This window comes from Carassius gibelio, chromosome B7, assembly GCF_023724105.1.
Source record: "Carassius gibelio isolate Cgi1373 ecotype wild population from Czech Republic chromosome B7, carGib1.2-hapl.c, whole genome shotgun sequence".
Lineage (NCBI taxonomy): Eukaryota > Metazoa > Chordata > Actinopteri > Cypriniformes > Cyprinidae > Carassius > Carassius gibelio.
Window position 1 is genome coordinate 39826178 of NC_068402.1, and position 26214 is coordinate 39852391.

Below are 26214 nucleotides of genomic sequence, written 5' to 3' on the forward strand. Positions count from 1 at the left end.
ACTCCATTACTTTAAATGACTCTGCTGAGTACATAATTTGAATAACTATCAAAAACATCAATAAATCAGTTTTGTCTTTTATACAGTTCTACACCTTCTTTCGGAGACTTCAAGCCAAACTTGACTGTTATCAAGATAAACACCTGATACGATTCTTTCCAGAACCTTTGACACAACACTAAAGCAATTTGTTACACTGATAATTATTATAAGGCAGAGTTTCCAAATGATTTATCATTAATAAAAGTGCGTTAATTTAGTTCATTTTCTCCTTCAATCGTATGCATGGTGTATCATGAAAGAAAGGGAAAGTAAATTGCTCTCTGTCAGATGAAGTGTGTGGCTCTTAAAAGAGCCTTTGTGTTGGAGAAGCAGAGCGGACTCTGTTTACTTGGCTTTGGCGGGTTTCTCGGTCTTCTTGGGCAGCAGCACGGCCTGGATGTTGGGCAGCACGCCGCCCTGAGCGATGGTCACTCGACCCAGGAGTTTGTTGAGCTCCTCGTCATTGCGCACCGCCAGCTGCAGGTGACGGGGAATGATGCGGGTCTTCTTGTTGTCTCTCGCGGCGTTTCCAGCCAACTCCAGGATCTCAGCGGTCAGATACTCGAGCACAGCCGCCAGATAGACGGGAGCTCCGGCACCGACGCGCTCTGCGTAGTTCCCTTTGCGGAGAAGTCTGTGAACACGACCGACGGGGAACTGCAGCCCTGCCCTGGAGGAGCGAGTCTTGGCCTTCGCTCTCGCTTTGCCACCGGTTTTTCCTCTTCCACTCATCTTCAATTTCAAGATACTTCAGCTTTACAAAAGAGAAATAATACCCTTACGATGTTCGTTGTTCTGTTTTTTAAAAGAGCGTGCCAGTCGCCCATTGGTTTAGACCTTGTAAGATTTTAAACCAATCACTGAACTTCCCTCCAACATCTACCTACAAAGCCACGCCTCCACATCTGCGCGCGGACTAAGCAGCATCTCAGATTAAATAAAAAAAATATAATTAAAATTAAAATTTCACATTAAACACATGACGACAAAAACAAATAAAAAAGTAAATGTGGCTGAAGGGAGATACTGACTTAGAAATACAGGTGAACTCGTGAAAGAAGCTCATGAAATACTCATGAAAGAAGCTCATGAAATACATTAATATGCCTTTTTCAGAATATATTTCACCAATTTTAAGAAGTTCCTGACATCAAAACGTAAGTCACACTCAACCTAAAATTAAAAATATAGATTCTGTTATTTTAAGATTATATTGTTAGTAGTAGAATTTGTATATTACATATGTTATTATTGTTGTTATATATATTATTCTGTCTTTTATCTGCATTTTACCTCTGCTTTATCTTGTTTCCTTCTAATGAACCTGGAACTGCAGAGTAAATATTGTTGTCTCTGTGTCAGATGGCTTGTTTTGTTCCTGGACTCTTCAGTGATGATGAGCAGAGTCTGAGTGAACCTGCTGTCAGACAGTGAGTACCCTGAGTACCCTGGGGTTTCAGTCAGGGCCTTCAGTAAACAACTGAATCAAACAAAATCCTTAATGGTTAATAGTTACTAGTTAATATATTATTAATCACTTATAAATCTTTGAAATGTCAACATTGTACTATTATCTCAATAAACATTATAAATAATTTACTAAGCTTTCTGCACCCCCTAATCTAAAGTGTAAACTACTCATCAGTTGTACTCATCGGCTTTCATTTGCTTTTGGATTTTTGCGTTGCAAGTGATACAGCATTGTACTTGCACAACTATTGTACTTCATTTTAATACCCAAACCCGGACCTCTGACACGCTAGGCAAAAGTTCTACCACTGAAACATTTGAGCTGACAAACAGATATATTGTAGCTTGATATTCAATATAGGAAGAAAGTGCAGCATAAAAAAAATAGCATATTTTAGCATTAAAATCCCTTTAACATTAATGGTGATCTGAGAGGCCGGGGGAGTCCAGTTAATGGGGCGTAATTCATTAGCTTTAATGAGAATTGTATATTTTATATGCCTACATTAAAGTGTATTTCGCTTTTTATATTTTACATTTATTTCTTGAATGCTACTATTACATCAACTGTAGCTGAAAAGAATAAACCACTGTATATTTAATTTGTATATTTTATCTTGTTTATATTCTTTGTTTTTATATTTTTAATAACAGATTGGTTACCTGAGTACATATGTATAAAGTACAGTCACACTGTATGATTGTGAATTTTAATTGCTGTTTTTAACAGAGATTATTATTGCACACCAAGTAAGCAAAACAACATTCTTGACATCATTTTATTTTATTTCTGCAAACAACTTGCACCACTTGCAATTGGTTTTCCAGCCCAAAACCTCATCAAAAACTGAATGCAACGGTTTTTGTCTATGATTATTTTGTCAAAACATCTTTTGTCTATGGTAACTCTAATCTACATTAACTATGTAATTAGTATCCAGTTATTTATATTAAATTTGTGGAGTTAACAACTACTTCTGAACCAATGAAATAATAAACATAAAAATTTCAATTTCAATTTCAAGAGTCAATTGACCTCATACATTTTCCTTATGAAAGAGGTCACTGCAAGCTAATCCTTTTTGCCTCCCTTTAATTCGAATACATCCATGAACAGGCAGTTTTGAAAAGTGCTTTGAATATAGGGGAAATATGATCTAGCCTACAACACGATGACTTATTGCCTTCTTATTAAAAAATCATAGGCCTAGGCTACTGAATTTGTTCAAATATATGTTCTGTTTAACTTAAATGCTATATTTGTTTTGCATTGTGATTTTATCTTCTGTTTTAGATGTTCTTACTCAGCAGATGGGGACAGCTACCATCACCCAATTTTCACCCAAAAGTGGCTGCGCTATGCGCCAGACCGGGCAGGAGGGACTGGACGACAACTTATGCAGGCATCAGATGACAATGAAGTGTAAATAAAGAGTAGAGAGGCTAATAAATGTGGTGTGTTCTGTGTTTTATACAAGATTTTAAATGTTCCATTAATTTTTAACATCCTGGCTGTAGATAAAGCAGGCTATTTAATTTATGGCATTACATTTAAAAAAAAAAAAAACATTTAAAAACGATTGAAATTCCATTGAAATCACGTTGATCCTTAGTTCAGTTGAAATTTCAACATTGTTTCAATATTCCTTCTAATTGAAATACCATTGAAATTCCGTTGATCTATGGACAAAATTTCAACATTGTTTCAATATTAAATCAGGGTGCAAAATGATGTTGAATCAACATCAGAGTTTGATGTTGATTCAATGACTTAATGTTGACAACGGGATGTTGATTCAGCATAGTTTCAATGACTGTTTGCTATCTGGGTAAAGTGAGTTGTAAGAAAGACCCCGGTCGACATTTCAACCTTGAAACAACGTCAGATACCAGGGTTGATTCAACGTAGAATTACCTTTCGATTTAGCAAATTGGATCAACGGTGATATTGTGACGTTGTTTCACCGTTTTACCTTCATCACAGGTGAATTATGGCCGTTCTGGAGACCTTGGATTAACGTTGAATGATGAATGAGGATTCCTAGAGTCCAGTGTTAAAGGGGACACACTGAGGACATTTCTAACCCAGACTGTGTCTTTTTTCTTCAGTGTGGAAGGGAGAATGTGATTTCTACTGAAGGGGACTCTAAAAGGTTGGAAGCAATAGCCTCGTGCACATAGTGTGGTTGTGCTTCGGTCGATCCTTGAAACAGTCCCAGCTCCAGGTCCTTTCAAACACTGTCCCTCCTCTCTCTCTCACTTGTGACCTTTCTGTACTGTCCTGCAGAAACAAAAACAACAAATATAAATCCTCATAAAATATCAAATTTGATATTGTGACATATTTAACTGAAAACTGAATGCAAAACAAATCACAATATTTTCAGGTTGGAAACAAAGTGATCAACACTATTCATTAAACACTTAATGTATTCAGATGAAAGTTTACAATATTAAAATAGGATATATTTTTAGCAAAGCTTTCATATTAAGAACACAATTCAATTCAAGTTGATATGCATCACACTTTTTACAATACAAATCATTGCAGGGTAACTTTACAGTAAATTAAGTTTCTATAATATTTAGCTTATCAGTGGTGACTGTCAGTTTATGTGCATATGGCAGAAATGTACAGAAAAAATAGATTAAAGACATAATCAAACAGATGATGAACACTGTTAACAACAATCTGAACAAACAATTACATCTGCTTAATATCAATAAAAAAAGTGCTTACAGGATTCCTAAAGAAAACAAAACAATTGTAACCACTATCATCGTAGATATCTGCCAGAGAGTTTACTTTATTATGAGTCCATTGTGAACAATGAAGTGGAGTACTGCCTGAGAAAAGATTATTATTGTGGAAAACAGGAGAGTGCCATTTTGTAACCTGTGAACTTCTTTTAGCATCCCTCTATGTGGAGATAAGGTGGGCTACAATGGGACCAAACCAAGATTTACACTGTCCAAGCAGAGCCCAGAAAAAAAAAAAAAAAAACAACAACAACAAGACGCTTCAATTTATACGATAAACAATAGATTCCTCAATTGCTCTCCAAGACACAGAAGCATCAGGATCAAATAAAACTGATGAAGGGTGGAGGGAAAAGGCTTGAGCATACAGTCTAAAGTCGGGGAAAGAAAGACCTGTACTGTGGTGTAAAGTAGTCAGTTTAATACGAGGATGTTTCCCATGAACATATATTCCATGAAATACATGCATCAAGTTTGTTCCAGCTGCCAACCAGAGCGAGAGGAATCACTGAAGAAAAGAAACTAAAACACAGGAGAACATTCATTTTAAATCACAGATATATGAGCCTGAAGAGAAGTAGGAAGACAAGACCAATTTTCCAAATCAGAATCAGAATCAGAAAGATCTTTATTGCCAGTATGCTTGCGCATACAAGGAATTTGTTTTAGCGACATAAGCTTCCAGTACACAGAGACAACAACACACAGACAAAAAAAAAAAAAAAAAAAGGAGAGGAGAATTACAAATTGGCAAATACATAAGTGTATAAACAATTGTGCTTTAAATGGTAATGGAATAGGATTGAGATGCAGGAATGTTCTAGGATGGAGGCTTAACAAAAAAATATAAGGGTATTGCACGTTTATAAGCATAAGTAGGGAACATTTAACTGATCGAAGGAAGTGGCGAAGGAATTACATCCTCTGCTGGGCCTTTTTCACAATGGAGTCAATGTGATTGTCCCACTTCAGGTCCTGGGAGATGGTGGTTCCCAGGAATCTGAATGACTCCACTGCAGTCACAGTGCTGTTCATGATGGTGAGTGGGGAAAGTGCAGGTGGGTTTCTCCTAAAGTCAACGATCATCTCCACTGTTTTGAGCGTGTTAAGCTCCAGGTTGTTAAGACCGCACCAGACAGCCAGCTACTCAACCTCTTGTCTGTAAGCAGACTCATCACTGACTGTAGTGTCATCTGCAAACTTCAGGAGCTTGACAGAGGGGTCTTTAGAGGTGCAGTCGTTGGTGTACAGGGAGAAGAGCAGAGGGGAGAGAACACATCCCTGAGGGGCACCAGTGTTGGTGGAGCAGCTGTTTGACATGAATTTCCCCAGTCTCACTAACTGTTGCCTATCTGTCAGAAAGCTGGTGATCCATTGACAGATAGAGCTAGGAACAGAGAGCTGGGTCAGTTTGGTCTGAAGGGTTGTTGGGATGATGGTGTTGAAAGCCGAACTAACGTCCACAAATAGGATCCTCACATAAGTCCCTGTTTTGTCCAGATGTTGCAGGATAAAGTGCAATCCCATGTTGATTGCATCATCCACGGACCTGTTTGCTCGGTAAGCAAACTGCAGGGGGTCCAGTAAGCGTCCAGTGATGTCCTTCAGATAAGCCAGATCCAGTTTTTCAAACGACTTCATGACGACAGACGTTAGAGCCACAGGTCTGTAGTCATTTAGTCCTGTAATTTTGGGTTTCTTTGGGATGGGGATGATGGTGGAGCGTTTGAAGCAGGAAGGTGCTTCACACAACTCCAGGGATCTGTTGAAGATCTGTGAAAAGATGGGGGCCAGCTGGTCAGCACAGATTTTCAGACAGGCTGGTGTAACACCATCTGGGCCTGGTGCTTTTCTTCTTTTGTTCTTCTTGAAGACCTGGCGCACATCATCTTCACAGATTTGAAGAGCAGGAGGTGCGGAACGGGGGATTGCAGGAGGTGTTGATGGATGTGTAGGGAGATGGTCAGAATGGGTGTTGGTGGTTTCAAATCTACAATAAACTCATTCAGGTCATTAGCAAGTCGTTGATTAGCCTCAGTGCAAGGGGATGGTGTCTTGTAGTTTGTGATGGCTCTTAGACCTCTCCACACTGAAGTTGAGTCGTTGGAAGTAAACTGGTCTTCCAACTTTTTAGCGTAGGTCTTTTTAGCCGCTCTGATCTCTTTGTTCAGTGTGTTCCTGGCCTGATTGTACAATACCATGTCCCCATTTCTGTAGGCATCCTCTTTGGCCTGATGAAGATGTCTGAGTTTTACTGTAAACCATGGCTTGTGGATACTTTGGCTAGAAAACTATTAGAGGACAATTTCCTGCAGGGATGGAAAAATATCCATCCCCAGTACTTAAAGTTTTGGACCAATGTAACAGATACAGAAAGGGAAATGTGATCAAGGGGAAGTTGACATGACAATTAATTTTAAACCCAGAGAGGGATTCAAAATGGTCAAATAAATTCAACACATGAGGAACAGAATGTGAAGACAGGAGCCACATCGGTAACAATATTTTCAAAAATGGTGTTCCGAAACCTTCAGGCAATCCAACCAAACACAGATTGCTGCACCTGTTACGATCCTGTAAATCTAGGCTACTCACCTATCATGATCTGTAACAACTTTCTCTTGTTCTCTCATCTCCCCTGTAAGAAGATCAGTTTAGAACAACAACTGAGAAGTGAACTGTCACATACGGGAACACAGGAGACGGAAATCCAAGTGCAGTGTGGTTTATTATGGGTAATCCAAATCAGAGTCAAAAACAAGCCGGGGTCGTAACCAACTTCAGTCCAAACAGAAACAAACAAACAAACAAACAAACAGGAACAAGAACAGGAACTCAAGGACTAAGAAACGTGAGAAAACTAGGTGATGGAAAGTAAGGACTCAATGCAGACAAATGGAAACAGACCGGATTATATAGGCAGGGTAATGACTATCAAGTGAAGACACCTGAGTGCAATTAACAGGAGTTCAATTACTGTGATGAAGGGACAAGGCTTGTGGGAATAGTAGTGCAAGTGAACACAACATGCAGTTTTTAAATTAAGGTTTTTATTATTAAGGGAAAACTGAATCCAAAACTACATGGCCCTGTGTGAAAAAGTGTTTGACCCCTAAACCTGATAACTGTGGGCCACCCCAGCATCAACAACTGCAATCAAGTGTTTGCATTAACATGCAATGAGCCTGTCACAGCGCTGGCGAGGAATGTTGGTCCACTCATTTATGCAAAATTGTTGTAATTCAGCCACACTGGAGGGTTTTCAAACATTTTTAAGCTCATGCCACAGCATCTCAATAGGAGTCATGTGAGGACTTTGACTAGGCCACTCCAAAGTCTTCATTTTGTTTTTCTTCAGCCAAACAGAGGTGGACTTGCTACCACCACCATATTTTACTGTTGGTATGATGTTATTTTTCTGCAGTATTACTTTTACACCAGACGTAATAGGACACACACCTTCCAAAAAGTGAAACTTTGTCTCGTCAGTCCACAGAGTATTTTCCCAAAAGTCTTGGGGATCTTCAAGATGATTTCGGGCAAAACTAAGATGAGCCTTTATGTTCTTTTTGCTCAGCAGCAGTCTTTGTCTTGGATCTCATGCAGACCATTATTGCCCGCTCTCATTCTTATCGTGGACTCATGAACACTGACCTTAACGGAGGCAAGTGAGGCCTGCAGTTCTTTGGATGTTGTCTTTTGTGACCTCTTGGATGTGTGTGTGTGTGTGTGTGTGTGTGTGTTAAATGCAGAGCATGAATTCTGAGTATGGGTCACCATACGTGGCTGTATGTCATATCACTTCTTTGAATTGGAGCAGATCATCATGGGGAGTCGTGGCCTAGTGGTTAAAGAGGTTGACTCCTAACCCTAGGGCTGTGTGTTCGAATCTTGGGCTGGCAAATACACAACTTAGGTACCCCTGAGCAAGGCATCGAACCCCCAACTGCTCCCTGGGCATAGATGGCTGCCCACTGGTGTGTGTGTGTGTGTGTGTGTGTTGAGAGAAATCAACACTACAGCACACACAAAGAAACAAACATACTGCGGTAGAAAAAAATATAAATATTCTGTATAATATGTGTATAATATGTGCAATATTACACAACCAGGTGTGATATCTTCCTGACTTTCAGCTCGATTGCAAATGTGATATTGATTTTTATACATCTTCAGTTAAATAAACAATTAATGTTAACTGACTTACATTTTAGTCACATTATGGTTGTTGCTCCATTTCGCTAACAAAAATAGTTCAAAGCCTCAGTCGCGCATCTCAGAGCAACACACAACAGTGTTTCGTTACTAAATGATTCATTTTTGAACGAGTCAATGATTCAGTGAGCCATTTATAAAAACAGTTACTTGCTTCATTTATTGAATTAATCAGCCGTTTGACCGATTCGGTTGAATCAATGATTCACTCATTAAGACAGTGACTTGTTCTTTGTGATATTTTAAAGAATCATTGTATTTATCCAACATTTCATATTTTGTATGTCAAAAAATTAAAACATTAATATAATAACATCATTTATGAGTTTGTTGATACTGATTTAATTTGAATAATAACAACCATAATGTCTTATTATTCTAATTTAATGTATTGATCAAATGTAAAAATTCAACGTAAATGTAGACATCTATATTTAATCAGTTTAGGAAAATATTTTCCTTTATAAAGTTAAAAAGTGTAACAGCAATCAATTTAACGCAAATATCAAAAGTATACAGATTAAAGTAATGCCTGATAGAGACTGATGAGACTGTTTCAAATTAAATTATATTTGTGCCAAAAAAAAAAAAAAAAAAAAAAAAAACTTTCCCCGGACAAGTAACTTTTTTTTAGGACAAGCTCATGTAAAAGCTTAATGCCCAGCCCTGACTTAGCAATGTTATTGTTGTTAGTTTCATCCTCTTTAATATACATTTTATGTAATGTTGTTAATGATTGTTCTTTAGTCCGGTGTCTATTTTACAAACAGGTGACCGTCACACTTATCATTAGGATAATCCTTACGACTTGATCTATTACAGACACACCTGAAGTCACAGCTTCCGGTTATTCACGGATTGAGCCATTTCACACTGATGACATATAACCCTGGTTTATTACAAATGGCATAGCAACACCTGTGATCATTAAAATGTCATAGGTCAAGGTCAGGTGGCTAAACCATTCCTTAATCATGTGACAGATCCATGCGCTATTTCTGACATTTCTGTCACTGTGTTACTGTTTCTTGAGGATCTGTGGTGTTATTATTTTATAAATAATTAAACCTTTTTATGAGTAAAATATTGATTAATTTGTCTTTTTGACTGTCTATCAGTAAATAAACACTAAGCTATATAATAATATAATAATCCAAGTATTTATAGCCTAGTTAAATTTTTAATCCAATTTTGAGTTTGCTGGTATAATAATTGCTTTTCCTACGTAGACTTGACATATTGGTCTAATATAGTGTTGAGAGATTGAGAATAACAGACACACACAGTGTTAATTTCGTTGACGAAGACTATGACGAAAAATATTCGTCAACTAACCTTTTTCACGGACGAAAACTAAATAAAAACTAAATAAAAAGTCAGATATGATGACGAAAAACGTGACGAAATATAACTGACACTTTAGTCAACGAATAAAAATTAGACGAAAATATATGGGAGGAACGAATGGAGAAGAGATCCAATCAGAGCGAATCTTTGAGGGTAGGTTGATCTATGCAGAAGCAGCCGAGCCATTTTAAAAAGTCGCGGCAAATGCAAGCGCCACAGCTAAACAAACGCAGCAGCAGTTACACAGAAAAGAGAACGAAGATGAGTTTGCAGAAATTCGCACAGTTTCTAGGACGTTTTCATAACAGTTAAGTTGTTTACACAGGGAACTACACTGCGACCTTTTGAAATGCCATTTGGACCCAAATTTTTATGGGGTCGTAAATGTATCACTGATTATTTTTGTACCTACTTATGTGTAATGCTATGTTTTAATATGAGCATTTATTAAAACAGAAATGTGTATTTTAAGAATACGTTTTATAACGTGCTCCGAGCATTCAACGCATCAAGTTGGCTTCAGCCCCGCGCTGCGGGAACGCTGAACTGAGCAGATGGTTACGCGCAACACTGAACCGAGATCTCCTTCAGGACATTTGCGTCCTCCTGCACCTGAACGAACAAATACAAATCGCATTTTAAATAAACATAAGAAAAAGAGCGAAAAGTGAAAAAGCTCAATTCAGCAGCGCGGTGTTCTGGTGTTCAGGGAGCAAGCAGAGACGCGTCTCAAAGTCTTCTTGCTTTTGTACCGACAACAAATACATACTAAATATGTCTAAATACCCGTCTTGTAAAGTGTGTTCGAAAAAGTCTGTAGTTATGTCTTCAGTGAAAGTAAAGAGTTGGAAAGAAATCAGATGCGTATTTTTATAATGGATGCATTTGTCTCTTAAAGTGACCGCGCCTAAGTTACTAGCTCTGCTGTCAGTGTCTTTACTGTATGAAAATGAAAGTAAATCACTCACTGCTCTTGATTAAATTACTTTGTAGTTTTAACAAGAATTTATCCAAAGTCAATCAAAAAATCAGATAGAATAGATTATATTGTTTTACTAGTGACTAAAAAATAAAAATAATAGGGACCTGACCATGTTTTGCTTAAGTTTTTCTTTCTTTAATTGCTAATGCAACCTTTTCACACCACAGACTGTACCAAATTAAGCATTGCATCTGACATTATCAAGATGAATTTGTTGTTCTTACACAGTTTAATCCTGAGTTATTGTCATATTTTATTACCAATTTCTAAACTACAGGCAAATAAACTGTGATATTGTAAGAAACGTTGAAGGTGTCTGAATACATTTTGGTTTGATTGTGTATTTTATTTTACAGTGAAGACTATGCAGTGCTATTTTAAATGAACAAAAACAAACTTAAAAAAAATGTGTAAATATATATACAATAAATATACTTTGTGTAAATAGCACAAATAAAGAAATTTAATGAACAAACAATACAAATATAATATATGTGGTTGTCTATTTCAATAATATTGTACTTCATCTTGAAAGAATGTCATATGCATTGCATATCATTCAGGACGAATGCATATCTTTTTCAGAGAGCATGTATATTTTTCATTGAGAGCAGGCCTTATGTTTATTTTATAAATACCATTCCATAACAGACTGATGGAAACATTTAGTCAAGTCAACTAAGTTGACTTTGTTCTACTAAAAAAAAAAAACTAGACTAAGACTAAAAGACTTAAGACTAGACTAAGACTAAAACTCTTATGATATTTAGTCGACTAAAACTAGACTAAGACTAAAACATTTCAGATGACTAAAATGTGACTAAAACTAAATGGTGTGTTATTCAAAAGACTAAGACTAAGACTAAATCCGAATTCGCTGTCAAAATTAACACTGGACACACATAAGTGTTTCTTTTGAAGGCAGGGAAGAGAGCAGTGCCAACCCATGAAAATAAGTAAAGATATAGGGAGTTTCTTTATAAAAAAAAAAAAAAAAAAAAAAAAAAAGATTTATTCTCAAATTTAACTTAATGGATATATATACAGGGATGAAAAAAAAAAATAATCAAAAATGTGCTTTTTAACTGCATTTGTTTACAAGTAACTTTATTCAAGTTAAAAAAATAATAATAAAATCAGTAGGGGGGTATCTGGAGCAGCCTCCGCCATTCTTTCAAATCGACTCTCTGTCAAGAGACCCGCCCTCCTCTGACTCTGATTGGCTGTGAACCTGAAACAAACCAATCAATCCACCGATGGCAGCAAGTATTATCTGGACAAACCCTGTCCCTTATTGATTCAAAATGGGAGGCGCTATTTTATTCTCAAATACGGGACGATTCTGTATTTTAAGGGACGTGTGGCAACCCTACATGGCGGCCACCCCATTATTACGAGAGTTAGGTTCTTCTACACCGTTGTTAATCAGCTATCATTTCCCACTGGTTTTAGAAATAAATTATGGGTAAGTTTAGGTTAAGTCTATATTTCTGGACAGTAATGTTGATCCAGGAACATGTCTTATTTGGCAAAATAATTGTGACCTTACAGTTATATTAAGAGTCTTTGTAGCGTGCAAAGAGACAACGTTATGAGAAACCCAGACCAAGACTCTGCTGCTGTAGGATAATTTCAGAGCTGCGTTTCTCGATAACGTTGTCTCTTAGAGTCGCTACAAAGACTCCTAACGTATAACTTATCTAAAGGTAGACCATTTCTAGACGTGTTCCCCGAACCATACCTTAGGTTTAATTATTTTAATTAAACATAATTAAGGGCGTGGCCACTTGAGTGACAGGTGGATTGCCGCTGCTGATAATGCAGTCGCGCTAGGTGGGCGTGGCTTCAGCAATCAGCTCCCGCCTTTTTGCCCATTTTCGATTATCCGGGAGAGTCACGCGGTTACGTGCTTCCAAGATGGCAACGGCCCACTCTGCACACTTTAGATTCAAACCCCATAGACAGTAAAAGAAATGGACACAGCGACCCCATTGGAACTCAACTGAGACAATTGAAGCCCATTTTTAGCGTTTTTTAGCACTTCCTTTCAGACACGCAGACTCAAACTAAGCTTGACGACGTCAGCAACCTGTCTGACAGATGTAAATCTTCTAGTGGCTGTGCGTGCGTCCATCGTTAATCTTGCAGAGACGGCGAGCTTGAGCGGGGAGTTCTTTGGCGTGAGTGAGCAGGAGTAAGTATTCTGATTAATTATTTTGTATAGTATTTTAAAATGTAACGCCAGTACGCCATATTAAGTTAATTGCCTGTGAGCTTCTCCTCCTGTCTGTACGGTAATGCGACAGAGAGTCGAGTGGTTATGATGCAATCGTTAGCCTATTTTTTACAAAAACTGTTTCTACGGGGCCATATTGTAACATAGAAGGCAATGGAGCCCTTTATACATTGTCGTGTATCTTTAGAAATAAATAATGGACAAACGGAGTCTTTAAACGCCTCAGATGTAAAGTTATACGCTGTCAAATTGACGCCAAAATGAATGGGAGTCAATGGGAATGCTAACGCAAGTGAAGTTCTGCTACAAGATGGCGGCACGCAGCCGACTTCAACTTCCAGTCTATTGTGGTAACACGGTTTCCTTCTCTGAAGATCAAGATGGGAGAAGAGAATGAAGGATTTGTAAGTTGCACTTAAAACACACAAAGCCCACTTTAAATAAATGCAAATTAGAATAGTAAGTGTGGTATGTTAATTCGTACAAATCAAATGGAAATGTAATGACTGTAGGTTTTTTTTTTTTAAACCAATATTAAAATAACACCAAAAGTACATCCACTCGGCTGGTTTGCTCATCACACACCAAAAGTACATCCAAAAGTATCTTGTAAAAGATACAATTGTTATCCTCCGCTTTTCATCCAGGAACTTTTCTATTACCCAGTCTCCCACGGTGGATTTATTGAGATTAGACTTCAAGATTTATGGAGGAAACTTCATGATGATCAGCGTCACTACCAGTGCAAACATAGTTGAATCAGTGACTCCTCTGGAGCGTCTATCCCTTTAGAAATAACTGTTGAAGGGAAGGAAAAAATTTCTCGGGACAACTGTGGTCAAAATTATTAAAAATAGATAAACACATCATCTAAATTTAAATAAATGTTACATGGTTTTAATCTTCTTCACATAATTTATGAATAAGTTAAACAACAAATAGCTCTTCGAGTGAGTGGATGGGTGGCTCTTAAAAGAGCCTTTGGGGTGTGTCTCGGGGTCGGACTGCTCTACTTGGAGCTGGTGTACTTGGTGACGGCCTTGGTGCCCTCGGACACGGCGTGTTTGGCCAGCTCCCCGGGCAGCAGCAGACGCACGGCGGTCTGGATCTCTCGGGAAGTGATGGTGGAGCGCTTGTTGTAGTGAGCGAGACGAGACGACTCACCGGCGATGCGCTCGAAGATGTCGTTGACGAAAGAGTTCATGATGCCCATCGCCTTCGAAGAGATCCCGGTGTCAGGATGAACCTGCTTCAGCACTTTGTACACGTAGATGGCGTAGCTCTCCTTCCTGGACTTTCTGCGCTTCTTTCCTCCTTTCGCGGCGGTCTTGGTGACGGCCTTCTTGGAGCCTTTCTTCGGCGCGGACTTCGCTGGTTCAGGCATGATGATGTTTCCGATTCAATCTCTCAGAAATCAGTAGCGGACTGAACTCATTCAGGGCTATTTATTCACTCGTCTATGCTAATTCTGTGGGACCTCGTGAATCCATATTATCATTGGTCAGACCCATAAACTTGTATTTAATTGGATCATTCAAGGCGTTACTGAACTGGAACCAGAGCCAATCACGGGACCTTAAATTATAGCTCCACCCATCACTCCATGTTTGAACGACACCCACCCGACTGGGTTTCCATTGTTTCATTTCCCGCTATTTTTATAGTAATATTTTGACAAAAAATGTTTCAGATAAATATCAGGCACACGTTTAATTTGAAATCATTATAAAATCATTAAGGGAATCAAAGAGAAAAAAATACCCATAAAGCATCGATCGTTTAACTTAACGTTGAGCGTTTACTATTGTTGTTTTGCATTATTGACTATATTCATATTTAGTACTGTAAAGATGAAATAGATATAAATAAAGGTGACATGACTTGATAACCTGGAGCCCTGTTATACAGTTTACAGAAATGCTTAGTAAAAAGTCCCTTCGAGACAGAAACATTCGTCTTTATCTTCTTCTCGGATTCTTCAACATCAATATAATTACATTGTTGAGCCTTAAATCAGATACAACTTTTAACTTAAACGGATTATAATAAGCATGCTATAATATCAGCTTTTATTTTTTTGTTTCAATTAAAAGTACCCAATGCACTGCTTTAAGACAAAGTTAAAATAATAATGGTGGAAAGTATCTGTAAATCATTATCTGTAAACACTAAATTTGTTGTTTGTAACGACCGTGTAAACGTAGTTCTCATGTAAAGCACACAACAGCACCATGAGCTCTTCATAATTTCATATTTCTGTATTCCAAATTTTATATTTAATGGATTTTTCTGGGCTAAGCCCCGGATCTCCACTCACCCTGAAAACCGGCCCTGGTCAATAGAATTACGTTTTGGAGTTTTAAATCAGATATTACCTTTTAACTTACATTATAATAATCATGCCATTATATCGGCTTTTGTTTTTAATGTTTCAATGAAAGTACCCAGTGCACTGCCTTGGGGCTTAGTTAAAATACAAATGGTGCAAAGTATGTCGACAACGTTATAATCAACACTAAACTTGATATCTGTAACGACTGTGTAAACGTAGTTCTCATGTAAAGCACACAACAGCACCATGAGCTCTTTAAGTGAGAGTGTGGGTGGCTCTTAAAAGAGCCGTTGGGTTTGTTCTCGGATCTGAAGTGGTTTATCCTCCGAAGCCGTACAAGGTGCGTCCCTGTCGTTTGAGCGCGTACACAACGTCCATGGCGGTGACGGTCTTTCTCTTGGCGTGCTCGGTGTAGGTGACGGCGTCGCGGATCACATTCTCCAGGAACACCTTCAGCACACCGCGGGTCTCCTCGTAGATCAGACCGGAGATGCGCTTGACTCCGCCGCGGCGAGCTAGACGACGAATGGCGGGTTTGGTGATTCCCTGGATGTTATCGCGCAGCACCTTACGGTGACGCTTAGCGCCTCCTTTCCCGAGTCCTTTACCGCCTTTGCCTCTTCCAGACATGATGAGATGGGCTTTGTTTCTGTAAAACGACGAATAATACCATAGATTAACTGCTGCAGGGAGGAAGTTTACAGTTGCTTACAGGACCTAAGTGAAACCAGCTGCGCGTCACATGACTCACCCCTCCCTCTAGTTCGAGCAGGAAACGATGACTGTCCTTTGTTTCTTCTTCTGCTTTCTGTTCAGTGGCGTTCCGCACATGGGTGATAAATAAGTATCGATATCACAAACAGAAAGGAAAAAAAAAAATTAAAATAAAATGTGTACCCTGGAACAATAAAAAATAAATAAATAATAACAATAAATACATAAAAAACGAAATATTTATTATCCCCTTGTTCTCTTGGAAATTATTCTTATTTAAATACTCTGGCGTGTATTATATATCATTTTCACATACAAGTGAATATTAGTTAATATTTTTACCATCAAGGCAATAATGAAAAATTTCCAATCATCAGAAAATATCTGCCTGGAAGACGACTTGTGTCTTTTTGTCCTAAAGCAAGGAGAGACCAAAGAAAGTCTCACCAACCATCACATCTGAAAGAACTGGAGAAAACAGTTGAGTCTTGGGCTCAGAAAACACAGACATCATATAACTAGACATACTTGACTGTATATCACTTTCACTTCAGTACTGAGCTGCTCCCAATGCAATGAAATGTGTCTCTGTAAGACTATATTAACCTGCTCTCTCTTCCAAGATGCTAATTAGCCTTTTTCACACACAACCAGAAACTATGTCACGCAGAGAAAACTTATTTCCGCCACAGATAAACACTACGATGTTTCTATAGCTCTGTATTTTTCTTTTCTGCACTTGGTAAGAACAATATTAACTCAAAGAAAGTGTATTTAAACATTAAAACATCATAATAATAATGAACAAGAGTGCAGACTAAGTAATATACATATATATATATATATATATATATATATATATATATATATATATATATATATATATATATATATATATATATGTGTAAATCTCAGTCAGATAAATCTCAAGTCTTTCCTGGCACACATTCTTGAGGAGTTGGTCCCCTCACAATTGGGTCCTGTACCTCGTGGCGGTCCACTCATACCACTGTCCCTCGATAGCTGCAGGTGTTCCTGATGATAATTAAACTTTTCTTGGTTTGGCTGTAAATATAAATGTGTGCCCACACACCATCAAGCACTTCATCTGGAGTCTATAAAGCACTGGCGTAGCCTAAAAACACCTAAAAATAGATGCAGAATTATTTTTTTTTATAGTCTCAATAAAAAATGTTTACTAAACTTGGGCTATTGTTGTTTACTTAGAAAATATATATCTATATATTTCTTTTTTTAAAATCAACCCTTTCACGTGTAAATTACAAATATTTTAATTGACTCCTTGTTTCCATGGCAACGCATCATGATTGTCACGTGACACACCGCATCCACTAACAGATGCATCGGTATTTGTTTTATTTAGTCTTTCTATATTTCTATCTATCTGATATTCCGATTCTTCGTTTGAAAACCTGTAGCACTTTATTTTACAGTCCTGTTCCTCATGTACATACTATGTACTTATTATAGTAATTACAATAACTATGTAATAACTAGGTACTAACCCTGAACCTACCCCTAAACCTAACCCTACCCCATGTAGTTACCTTGTGTTACCAGAACTTTCTTAGATAAATACACTGTAAGTACACTATAAGTACATGTTAGTACACATACTGTAAAATAAAGTGCAACCTAAAAACCTTTATCTTGATCTATAACGAGATGAGCGCTGAGGTTCAGAGTCCTGTCAGCCGGATTTAACGTACAGTATTTGAATTTAATTCAGTTCAGTTCAATTCAAGTTTATTTGTATAGCGCTTTTTACAATACGAATTGTTACAAAGCAACTTTACAGAAAATTATGTTTCTACAATATTTAGTAGTAGCTTATGGTGGTGACTGTCAGTTTGTGCAGGTTTGACAGGATTTTTAGAAAAAATTAATACAAGACGTAGTCAGCCAGGCGATAAACATTATTAATATTATTAAGAAGTAATAGTTATGATGCAGTCACACTTGCAGCAATATTTGTTAGTTCTGTTGTTGATTCAGGGTCAGCATCATCTGGGGTCCTCTGAGGGTCAGCATCATCTCTTCTCAGGTGTTCTGGATCCAGACTGGAGCTTGTGTAAATCCTAGTTACCACGGGATGAAGATCCCAGCAGAAACAGAGAAACACATCGAGACATCATTAGCATAGCTGCTGATCCAACAAACTAAAATTAGTTTAACTTAATTAGTTTATTCAATTATATACTACCTGTACATCAACTTTATCTTTCACAACTGACAAAATCTCTGCTTGTGTGCATGAAATAAAAGATTGGCTTCATTCAAATTTTCTAAAATTTAACATGGACAAAACTGAGATTATTTTCACTGGACCTTCATCACTCACTAATAAAATTCCTACTAACTTCACCTGTGAGATCGCCGGCTCTCTTATCAAACCATCTAGTACTGTTAAAAATCTTGGTGTTATTTTTGATTCCTCTCTATCTTTTCACTCTCACATTAATCCCATCACTAAATTGGCATTCTTTCATCTACGTCGTATCGCTCAGCTCTGTCCCTTTATCAGTATCTCAGATGCTGAAACTGTCATCCATGCATTTGTCGCCTCACGTCTTGATTACTGCAATGCACTTTTCATCGGCCTATCAGCTAGCTCCATTTCCAAATTACAATATATTCAAAACTCTGCTGCCAGACTACTCACCCACACCAAGCGTTCTGCACATATTTCCCCAATTCTGCATGATCTTCACTGGCTTCCTGTGGCTTACCGTATTAAATTCAAAATTCTCATTCTCACTTTTAAGTCTCTACACGGTCTTGCTCCCCCCTACCTCTGTAACCTGCTTCTCCCCTTCACCCCTACTCGCTCTTTACGATCCGCCGGTTCCAGCCTCTTCATTGTCCCTCGGCATCGCCTTGCTTCTATGGGGGGCAGATCATTCAGTGTTTTTGGGCCCTAAATGTGGAACTCTCTCCAATTCCAATTCTCTCAACAATTGTTGTTCTGTCTGCTCTCTTTGTCAATTGTCTTTATTATTGTTTGTTTATTGTAAAGTGTACTTGAGCTCTGGAAAGGTGCTATATAAATAAAACTTATTATTATTATTATTATTATTATTATTATTATTATTATTATTATTATTATTATTATTATTATTATTATTAACCCATGCTAATGAATAAAAATGCACATTTGATCAGATGCAACTACACTCACAATTTAAGATACATTATTCGAATGCTTGGTGAAAGAGATGTGTCTTTAATCTAGATTTAAACAGAGAGAGTGTGTCTGAACCCCGAACATTATCAGGAAGGCTATTCCAGAGTTTGGGAGCCAAATGTGAGAAAGCTCTACCTCCTTTAGTGGACTTTGCTATCCTAGGAACGACCAAAAGTCCAGCGTTTTGTGACCTTAGGGTGCGTGATCCTTCATTCAGACACAGTGAAGATCTGATCAGAATCAGTGTAGAGGATCAAGTCTTGAAGAGTGTGATGCTCGAGAGAGTCCAGCTGCTTTAGACAAGGACAAAGATCAAGAAAAACTATTGGCAGTGAATTTTAGGTGCAATCCAAACTCCAAGGTTGATCATTACCTGCTGGATAAAATATAAAGTGCTTTTCAAACACTTAGTCCAGGTGCAGGGCATAAATCCTAAAGAATGAAGGATGAACTAAAATGTATAAGATTACAATAAAACCTAAATAATGAGATGCCAGCAAGACAACAGCCACCACGAGTAAGTTACTATTCTACATGTGTTTAAAGATATGTAGACACCTTTACTAATTATTATTATTTACTATTGTAATTATTTAACGGGATGTACGGAAGAACTTACTGACTTTGACATTTTCTTATATTTATGCATTTGGTTGTTATTACAAAGCAACTTTATTGCATTCCCAGTTTTTAATGATTTTTTTCTTTGACAGGAGAAAGTAAAAATATCAAAAACAATTCAAGGTCTGTTTGATTAAATGCGCATATACATGGCAATTTCCATGCAGTAAGTTTATAATTTTAGAGAATGATAAGAGTAAAAATGTTTTTCTCTATTTTCAGGTATGCAACAGGTGAACACAAGTTGTCTTCAGCCCTTGTTACCAAAAACCAGTTCTTGAGAGAAAAGAATGACAAAGGATGAGCTTAAAAACATATTAAAAAATAAAAGTCATATTTGATTAATGCTGAAGAAAAAAATGACATTTGCTGCAGGTTCAGCAAAGAAACAGATAATTTTACCAGGAGTCCATCAAAAAAATGGCAACCATTGTAGAGGTAGGTTTGCTAAAAATAATGTGCAGTTTTCAGTAAAAGTCAGGGTATCATAATGCCAAAACCAATATGCCACCCACAATGGCTAATTATTGTAATTTGTTTTATTAAATTAATGTGTATGTATATAAATGCATGATATTTATTGTTGTTTATGTATGTGTTTGTTAGATTGTTTGTAATAAATATTTATGGATGATTGTTTATTTATTTGTTTGTTGGTTTGTTTATAGTGAAATGGGATTAGTAATGTATAATCATAATAATCATAATAATAATAATAATAATAATAACAACAATAATGTTATTGCTATCTAGAAAAAGGTTGATAAAGGAACTGATGAGGGTCATTAATGCACCTTTAAGTGAAGGTTCTAATTAGAACCTTTTCAAAAAGGTTAAAAAATTACCTTTAAGGTTTCCCCACAGTTGCAATCTCCAGGAACCTCAAAAGGTTCATTTTTGAACCTTTTCTTCTAAGTGTGATGGTGTAATTTCACTTTTACACTAAAAGTGCGGAACAAAAAAAAAAAAAAAAACGCCGCCTCTCAGTAACGGCTGACTCGCGAGGCAATGACTTTCTTTCCTCGAGCGACCGAGACGGTAAGATGGATTGCTTTTCCCTTGATGAAAGTACACTGGAAAAACATTTTTGTTGATAAATTTACTCACAATATGATTGGTGGTGAACACATTTAGAAATTACTAACTGTGAGTGTTTTTGTCAGGTTTAATGATGATCGTGAGGTGCAGAGATGTAAGTTACAGAAGCGTTAAAGTTTCTCATCATTCGGTTTCCTCAAAAAAGTTGATTAACATTACTCGTAAAATAACTTTTTAGAATGTGCTTACAATGTAAGTCATTTATGCTTTACGTTTCTTTCATTTTTGTTCGTTGACACGTCCTCTCTCTCGCCTCTGTTCCCGCGAGGCCTGGATTTAACGTTACTGGAGTGTGGCGCCGAAGACTGAAGCAATTACTTTACATTCGGTAGGTTTTCTACTCAAATGAGAGAATTCATCAAATGGTAAATATATTTGTTTTTGAACGCATTGAGTGCGGCATTTCATTATGCGCTAATAGCAAATTTGTTTTCTGACTCATAACAGCGTGTTGAATTGTGTGTCTCGCCGCTGCAGATTCACCGTCTTGAAAAACTATTTGCCACTGATTTTGTTTTATGAACTATTTTATGTTTCTGTGCAACACTTAATGAATGTAACTAATTAACCTCTACACGTCTGGTATATGCTTTAAAGTTGCCAGTTTGCCCATTTGTTTAATAAATGTTGAAATTTATACATCTGTCTGAAAATTATGTCACAGTTAGACATTGTTGAAAATTGAATGTAAAATTTGAAAATGGAAAGGATTGAATTAATTCGGATTTTAATTCAGCGTGTGTGTGTGTAAATTATATATATATATATGTGTGTGTGTGTGTGTGTGTGTGTGTGTAATAATATTAACTTCCTAATCATTGGGAAGAAGGAGGCGCACAATTGAAATTAAACTTTAATAATTCCAAATAAACACAAAACAGCGCACCAGCCCCTCACGGATGACTGGTGCGCTCAATTAAAAACCAAAACATAAAATAAGGCCCAGGCCTGGTCCTCTCTCGTCCTTCACTATCGTCGCTCCAGTTTTATATCCTTCCATCTCCTACGTGGGACTCGAGACCGGCGGTGGGGCGCAGGTATCGCCGATATATATATATATATATATATATATATATATATATATGTGTCATATCAAGGATTGTACCCTGTCGAAGCCAATTTTGTACCCTTTTTGAAGGCTCCATTTTTTTTACCGTTAAATAAAGATACAAAATTGCCACCACAGGTACAAAACTGGTCTCTTAAGGTACAAATCACAAGGGTAGAAACCCTATGCCAAGGGGGTACAGCCCCAGTGACAAGCCATTGTACCTCTAAAAGTACAATTATGTACTTTCTGTTCTGAGAGTGTAGTAGTATTAGTCATAGAATATGTTTGTGGTCGTAATGATGACAGAAGTGCACACAAAGCTTCATCTGTTCAAACGAACTGTGCCGTGGCCCCCTCTTCCAACCGGGCCAGAGCTGGATAAACGAACGGCATACGAGCACGGCATGGAGCGCTCACTCTAGTCAAACGAACCGGACACTGAGGGTCAAACGAACCTGACTCTGAGGGTCAAAAGAACCGGACTCTGAGGGTCAAAAGAACCGGACTCTGAGGGTCAAACGAACCGGACTCTGAGGGTCAAAAGAACCGGACTCTGAGGGTCAAACGAACCGGACACTGAGGGTAAAATGAACCGGACACTGAGGGTCAAACGAACCTGACTCTGAGGGTAAAATGAACCGGACACTGAGGGTAAAATGAACCGGACACTGAGGGTCAAACGAACCGGACACTGAGGGTAAAATGAACCGGACACTGAGGGTCAAACGAACCGGACACTGAGGGTAAAATGAACCGGACACTGAGGGTCAAACGAACCAGACTCTGAGGGTCAAACGAACCGGACTCTGAGGGTCAAAAGAACCGGACTCTGAGGGTCAAAAGAACCGGACTCTGAGGGTCAAACGAACCGGACACTGAGGGTAAAATGAACCGGACACTGAGGGTCAAACGAACCGGACACTGAGGGTAAAATGAACCGGACACTGGGGGTCAAACAAACCAGACTCTGAGGGTCAAACGAACCGGACTCTGAGGGTCAAAAGAACCGGACTCTGAGGGTCAAACGAACCGGACACTGAGGGTCAAACGAACCGGGATCTCAGGGTCAAACGAACCGGACTCTGAGGGTCAAACGAACCGGACACTGAGGGTCAAACGAACCGGACACTGAGGGTAAAATGAACCGGACACTGAGGGTCAAACGAACCTGACTCTGAGGGTCAAACGAACCGGACACTGAGGGTCAAACGAACCGGACTCTGAGGGTCAAACGAAACCGGCTCTGAGGGTCAAATGAACCGCAGTCTGAGGGTCAAATGAACCGCAGTCTGAGGGTCAAACGAACCAGACTCTGAGGGTCAAACGAACCGGACTCTGAGGGTCAAATGAACCAGACACTGAGGGTCAAACGAACCGGACTCTGAGGGTCAAACGAAACCGGCTCTGAGGGTCAAATGAACCGCAGTCTGAGGGTCAAACGAACCGGACACTGAGGGTCAAACGAACCGGACTCTGAGGGTCAAATGAACCGGACACTGAGGGTCAAACGAACCGGACACTGAGGGTCAAACGAACCGGACTCTGAGGGTCAAATGAACCGGACACTGAGGGTCAAACGAACCGGACTCTGAGGGTCAAACGAACCGGACACTGAGGGTCAAACGAACCGGACTCTGAGGGTCAAATGAACCGGACACTGAGGGTCAAACGAACCGGGCTCTGAGGGTCAAACGAACCGGACTGAGGGTCAAACGAACCGGACACTGAAACATTTTTCAATAGTAAAGTGGTGTAAGTGCTGTTACACCTTTTTGGGACCAACTGGCTGATCACTTTTAGTGCTAAGTCTTTTGTTTTCTACTGAATAACTCTACAAGTATTAGGAAATCACTTGTGTCCTTTTGGCAGCAGAAAGAGCTTAGCAAAAGCTATATCTCCATTTCTCCCAAAATGTCACATACAATCTTCTGGTTCTCAACCCTCGGTTTATTCTTGTGCAGCAATGATTATTATTATTATTATTATTATTATTATTGCTGTTGTTGATGTCGTTGCTGTTGTTGTTGTTGATGATGCTGCTGCTTTGTTGTTTGTGATTAAATAAATTATAACAACATTCATTGCATAATCTCATCCTTTAACAGTGCAGCTGTGTTGTACCCCTCATTTGGATGGGTTTCATATGCAGATGCATTCAGATCAGATGACATAAGTCCAATTTATCTTTACATGTGGAGTGGCTCATTAGTAAACCTGTTAGACCTTTTTGAGGTGTGTAATTTGTTTCTGATGAAGTTTAGTCATGTCTATCCACTGTCAAACTGAATTTTTAATTTGATGTATGCACTTTTATGTTAGATTCCTAATGTTAAACAGAATTTTCTGCATTTTTTTTATAATTTCTGCATTGTGTTGATAAGGTGAGAATTTTTGTTTTGTTTTTGATTTTCTTTTTTTGCTAGTACCATGGCTCTCCTATAACAGATCTGAAGTCTGTGCCAGATGATTTGCAACGAAAGTGTTTCAAGCCCTGTATTTATTTTCTGAGCATCTCAGCATGTCAGATAAATTAAGTGAGGTGTTTTAAGATGAAGAGATTCAACATATCAAACTACATTTGCAGGAGTACTTTGGAACAATGATGTCAGAAACTTGTGTATTTGTCTCACTGAAACTATATCAAAGTGCTCTCACAAAAACACACTTTTTGTTATTTTTACCTCAGACCACCTGTCAGTTATTTAGTGGCCTTGAATGATAAGTTGCAGATGAATGCAGATGAAGTGGAGAGGAACATCATCGAGACACAACAGAATCTCAACAAGGTAAGAACAGAACAACTGCTTCCGTGTATTACAAATCAACGCCAGAGAGTGTTTCACTCCTGCTCCCACCATAAAGCATCCTAAAGCCCCCTGAATTATACCAGTTCAGGGTTATTTACGGTACAACTGCAGAACATTTGTGCCAGTGTTATTTTAGTATTATTTAGATAATATAGCATTTTGAGTTAGCCTTTATTTTTTACACTTTCAGTTTTCATTTCCATTTATAATTTTGTTATGTGCTTTTGCCATTTTGTCATATTTCAGTTTTAGTTTTTAGTATTTTAGTCAGTTGCCAAAGCAACATTCCTATATTCATATTCATATTGAAAGTTTTGCTTTAACTTCTTTACCAGAAAAAAATAATAATAATAAAAATAAAACTGATACAATAAATAAATAAATAAATGCTTTAGTTAACCTTAACACTTAATCTAGTGTATGCCAGTGGAAAGAAATATTAAAGGGTTGGTTTAACAATAAATGAAAATAGTCAGAGTGTTGGCAGAGTGGTTAACAAGAAAAATAAAAAATGATACGTCATGCCGAAAAGGTTGCCGACCCCTGATCTACACCAATAGATCAGCTACTATAACTCAACTTTTTGTGAAATGGATGCAGTCCCCACATAATCAATGTCTGTATTGTCAAATATATACAGTACAGTAGTCAAAGGGATTTCAAATCAATGGATGTATTAAATACAAAATAGAAAACATTAGATTCACGTTAATATAATTAATTTTAACATCTGAAAGGGACTGCATTATAAAAACCCGATATATCAAGAAAAATTGGGACACTGTACAGATTCTGAGTAAAAAAGGAATGGAATCATTTACAAATCTCATAAACCTATGTTTTATTCACAATATAATATAGATAACATATCAAATGTTGAAAGTGATATATTTTGAAATGTCATGTCACCTATTGGCTCATTTTGGATTTCATGAGAGCTACACATTCCCAAAAAGTTGGTACAGGTAGCAATAAGAGACCGGAAAAGATAAATGTACATATACAGCTGGACAGCTGGAGGACCAATTTGCTACTTATTACTTCAATTGGGAACATGATTGGGTATAAAAAGAGCCTCTCAGAGTGACAGTGTCTCTCAGAAGTCAAGATGGGCAGAGGATCACCAATTCCCCCAATGCAACAGCGAAATATTGTGGAGCAATATCAGAAAGGAGTTTCTCAGAGAAAAAAAGTTTGAAGTTATCATCATCTACAGTGCATAATATCATCCAAAGATTCAGAGAATCTGGAACAATCTCTGTGCACTCTTAAAAAAAGGGGTTCCTCAAGGTTCTATATTGAACCCTTGGGTTCCGTACTTGGCCAATAGAACC

At 37.9% G+C, this 26214-nt stretch overlaps 6 protein-coding genes across 7 annotated transcripts in view; 1 reads left to right on the forward strand and 5 right to left on the reverse strand.

Moving 5' to 3' along the window:
* Window positions 1-26214, reverse strand: part of LOC127962387 (histone H2B) — a 966021-nt gene that overhangs the window by 75747 nt on the left and 864060 nt on the right. The gene's annotated exons all lie outside the window — the stretch shown is intronic.
* LOC127962369 (histone H3-like) overlaps window positions 1-26214 on the reverse strand; it is a 931300-nt gene that overhangs the window by 74299 nt on the left and 830787 nt on the right. The gene's annotated exons all lie outside the window — the stretch shown is intronic.
* LOC127962389 (histone H2B) overlaps window positions 1-26214 on the forward strand; it is a 157851-nt gene that overhangs the window by 61771 nt on the left and 69866 nt on the right. The gene's annotated exons all lie outside the window — the stretch shown is intronic.
* LOC127962380 (histone H2A-like) lies at window positions 221-797 on the reverse strand. Its single transcript, XM_052561953.1, has one exon. It carries the CDS (start codon window positions 772-774, stop codon window positions 388-390), a length of 387 nt encoding a protein of 128 aa, XP_052417913.1. The 5' UTR covers window positions 775-797; the 3' UTR covers window positions 221-387.
* LOC127962391 (histone H2B) lies at window positions 14014-14486 on the reverse strand. Its single transcript, XM_052561965.1, has one exon. The coding sequence runs from the start codon at window positions 14434-14436 to the stop codon at window positions 14062-14064; it is 375 nt and encodes a 124-aa protein (XP_052417925.1). The 5' UTR covers window positions 14437-14486; the 3' UTR covers window positions 14014-14061.
* Window positions 15656-16042, reverse strand: LOC127962398 (histone H4). The gene has a single exon (XM_052561971.1). It carries the CDS (start codon window positions 16012-16014, stop codon window positions 15703-15705), a length of 312 nt encoding a protein of 103 aa, XP_052417931.1. The 5' UTR covers window positions 16015-16042; the 3' UTR covers window positions 15656-15702.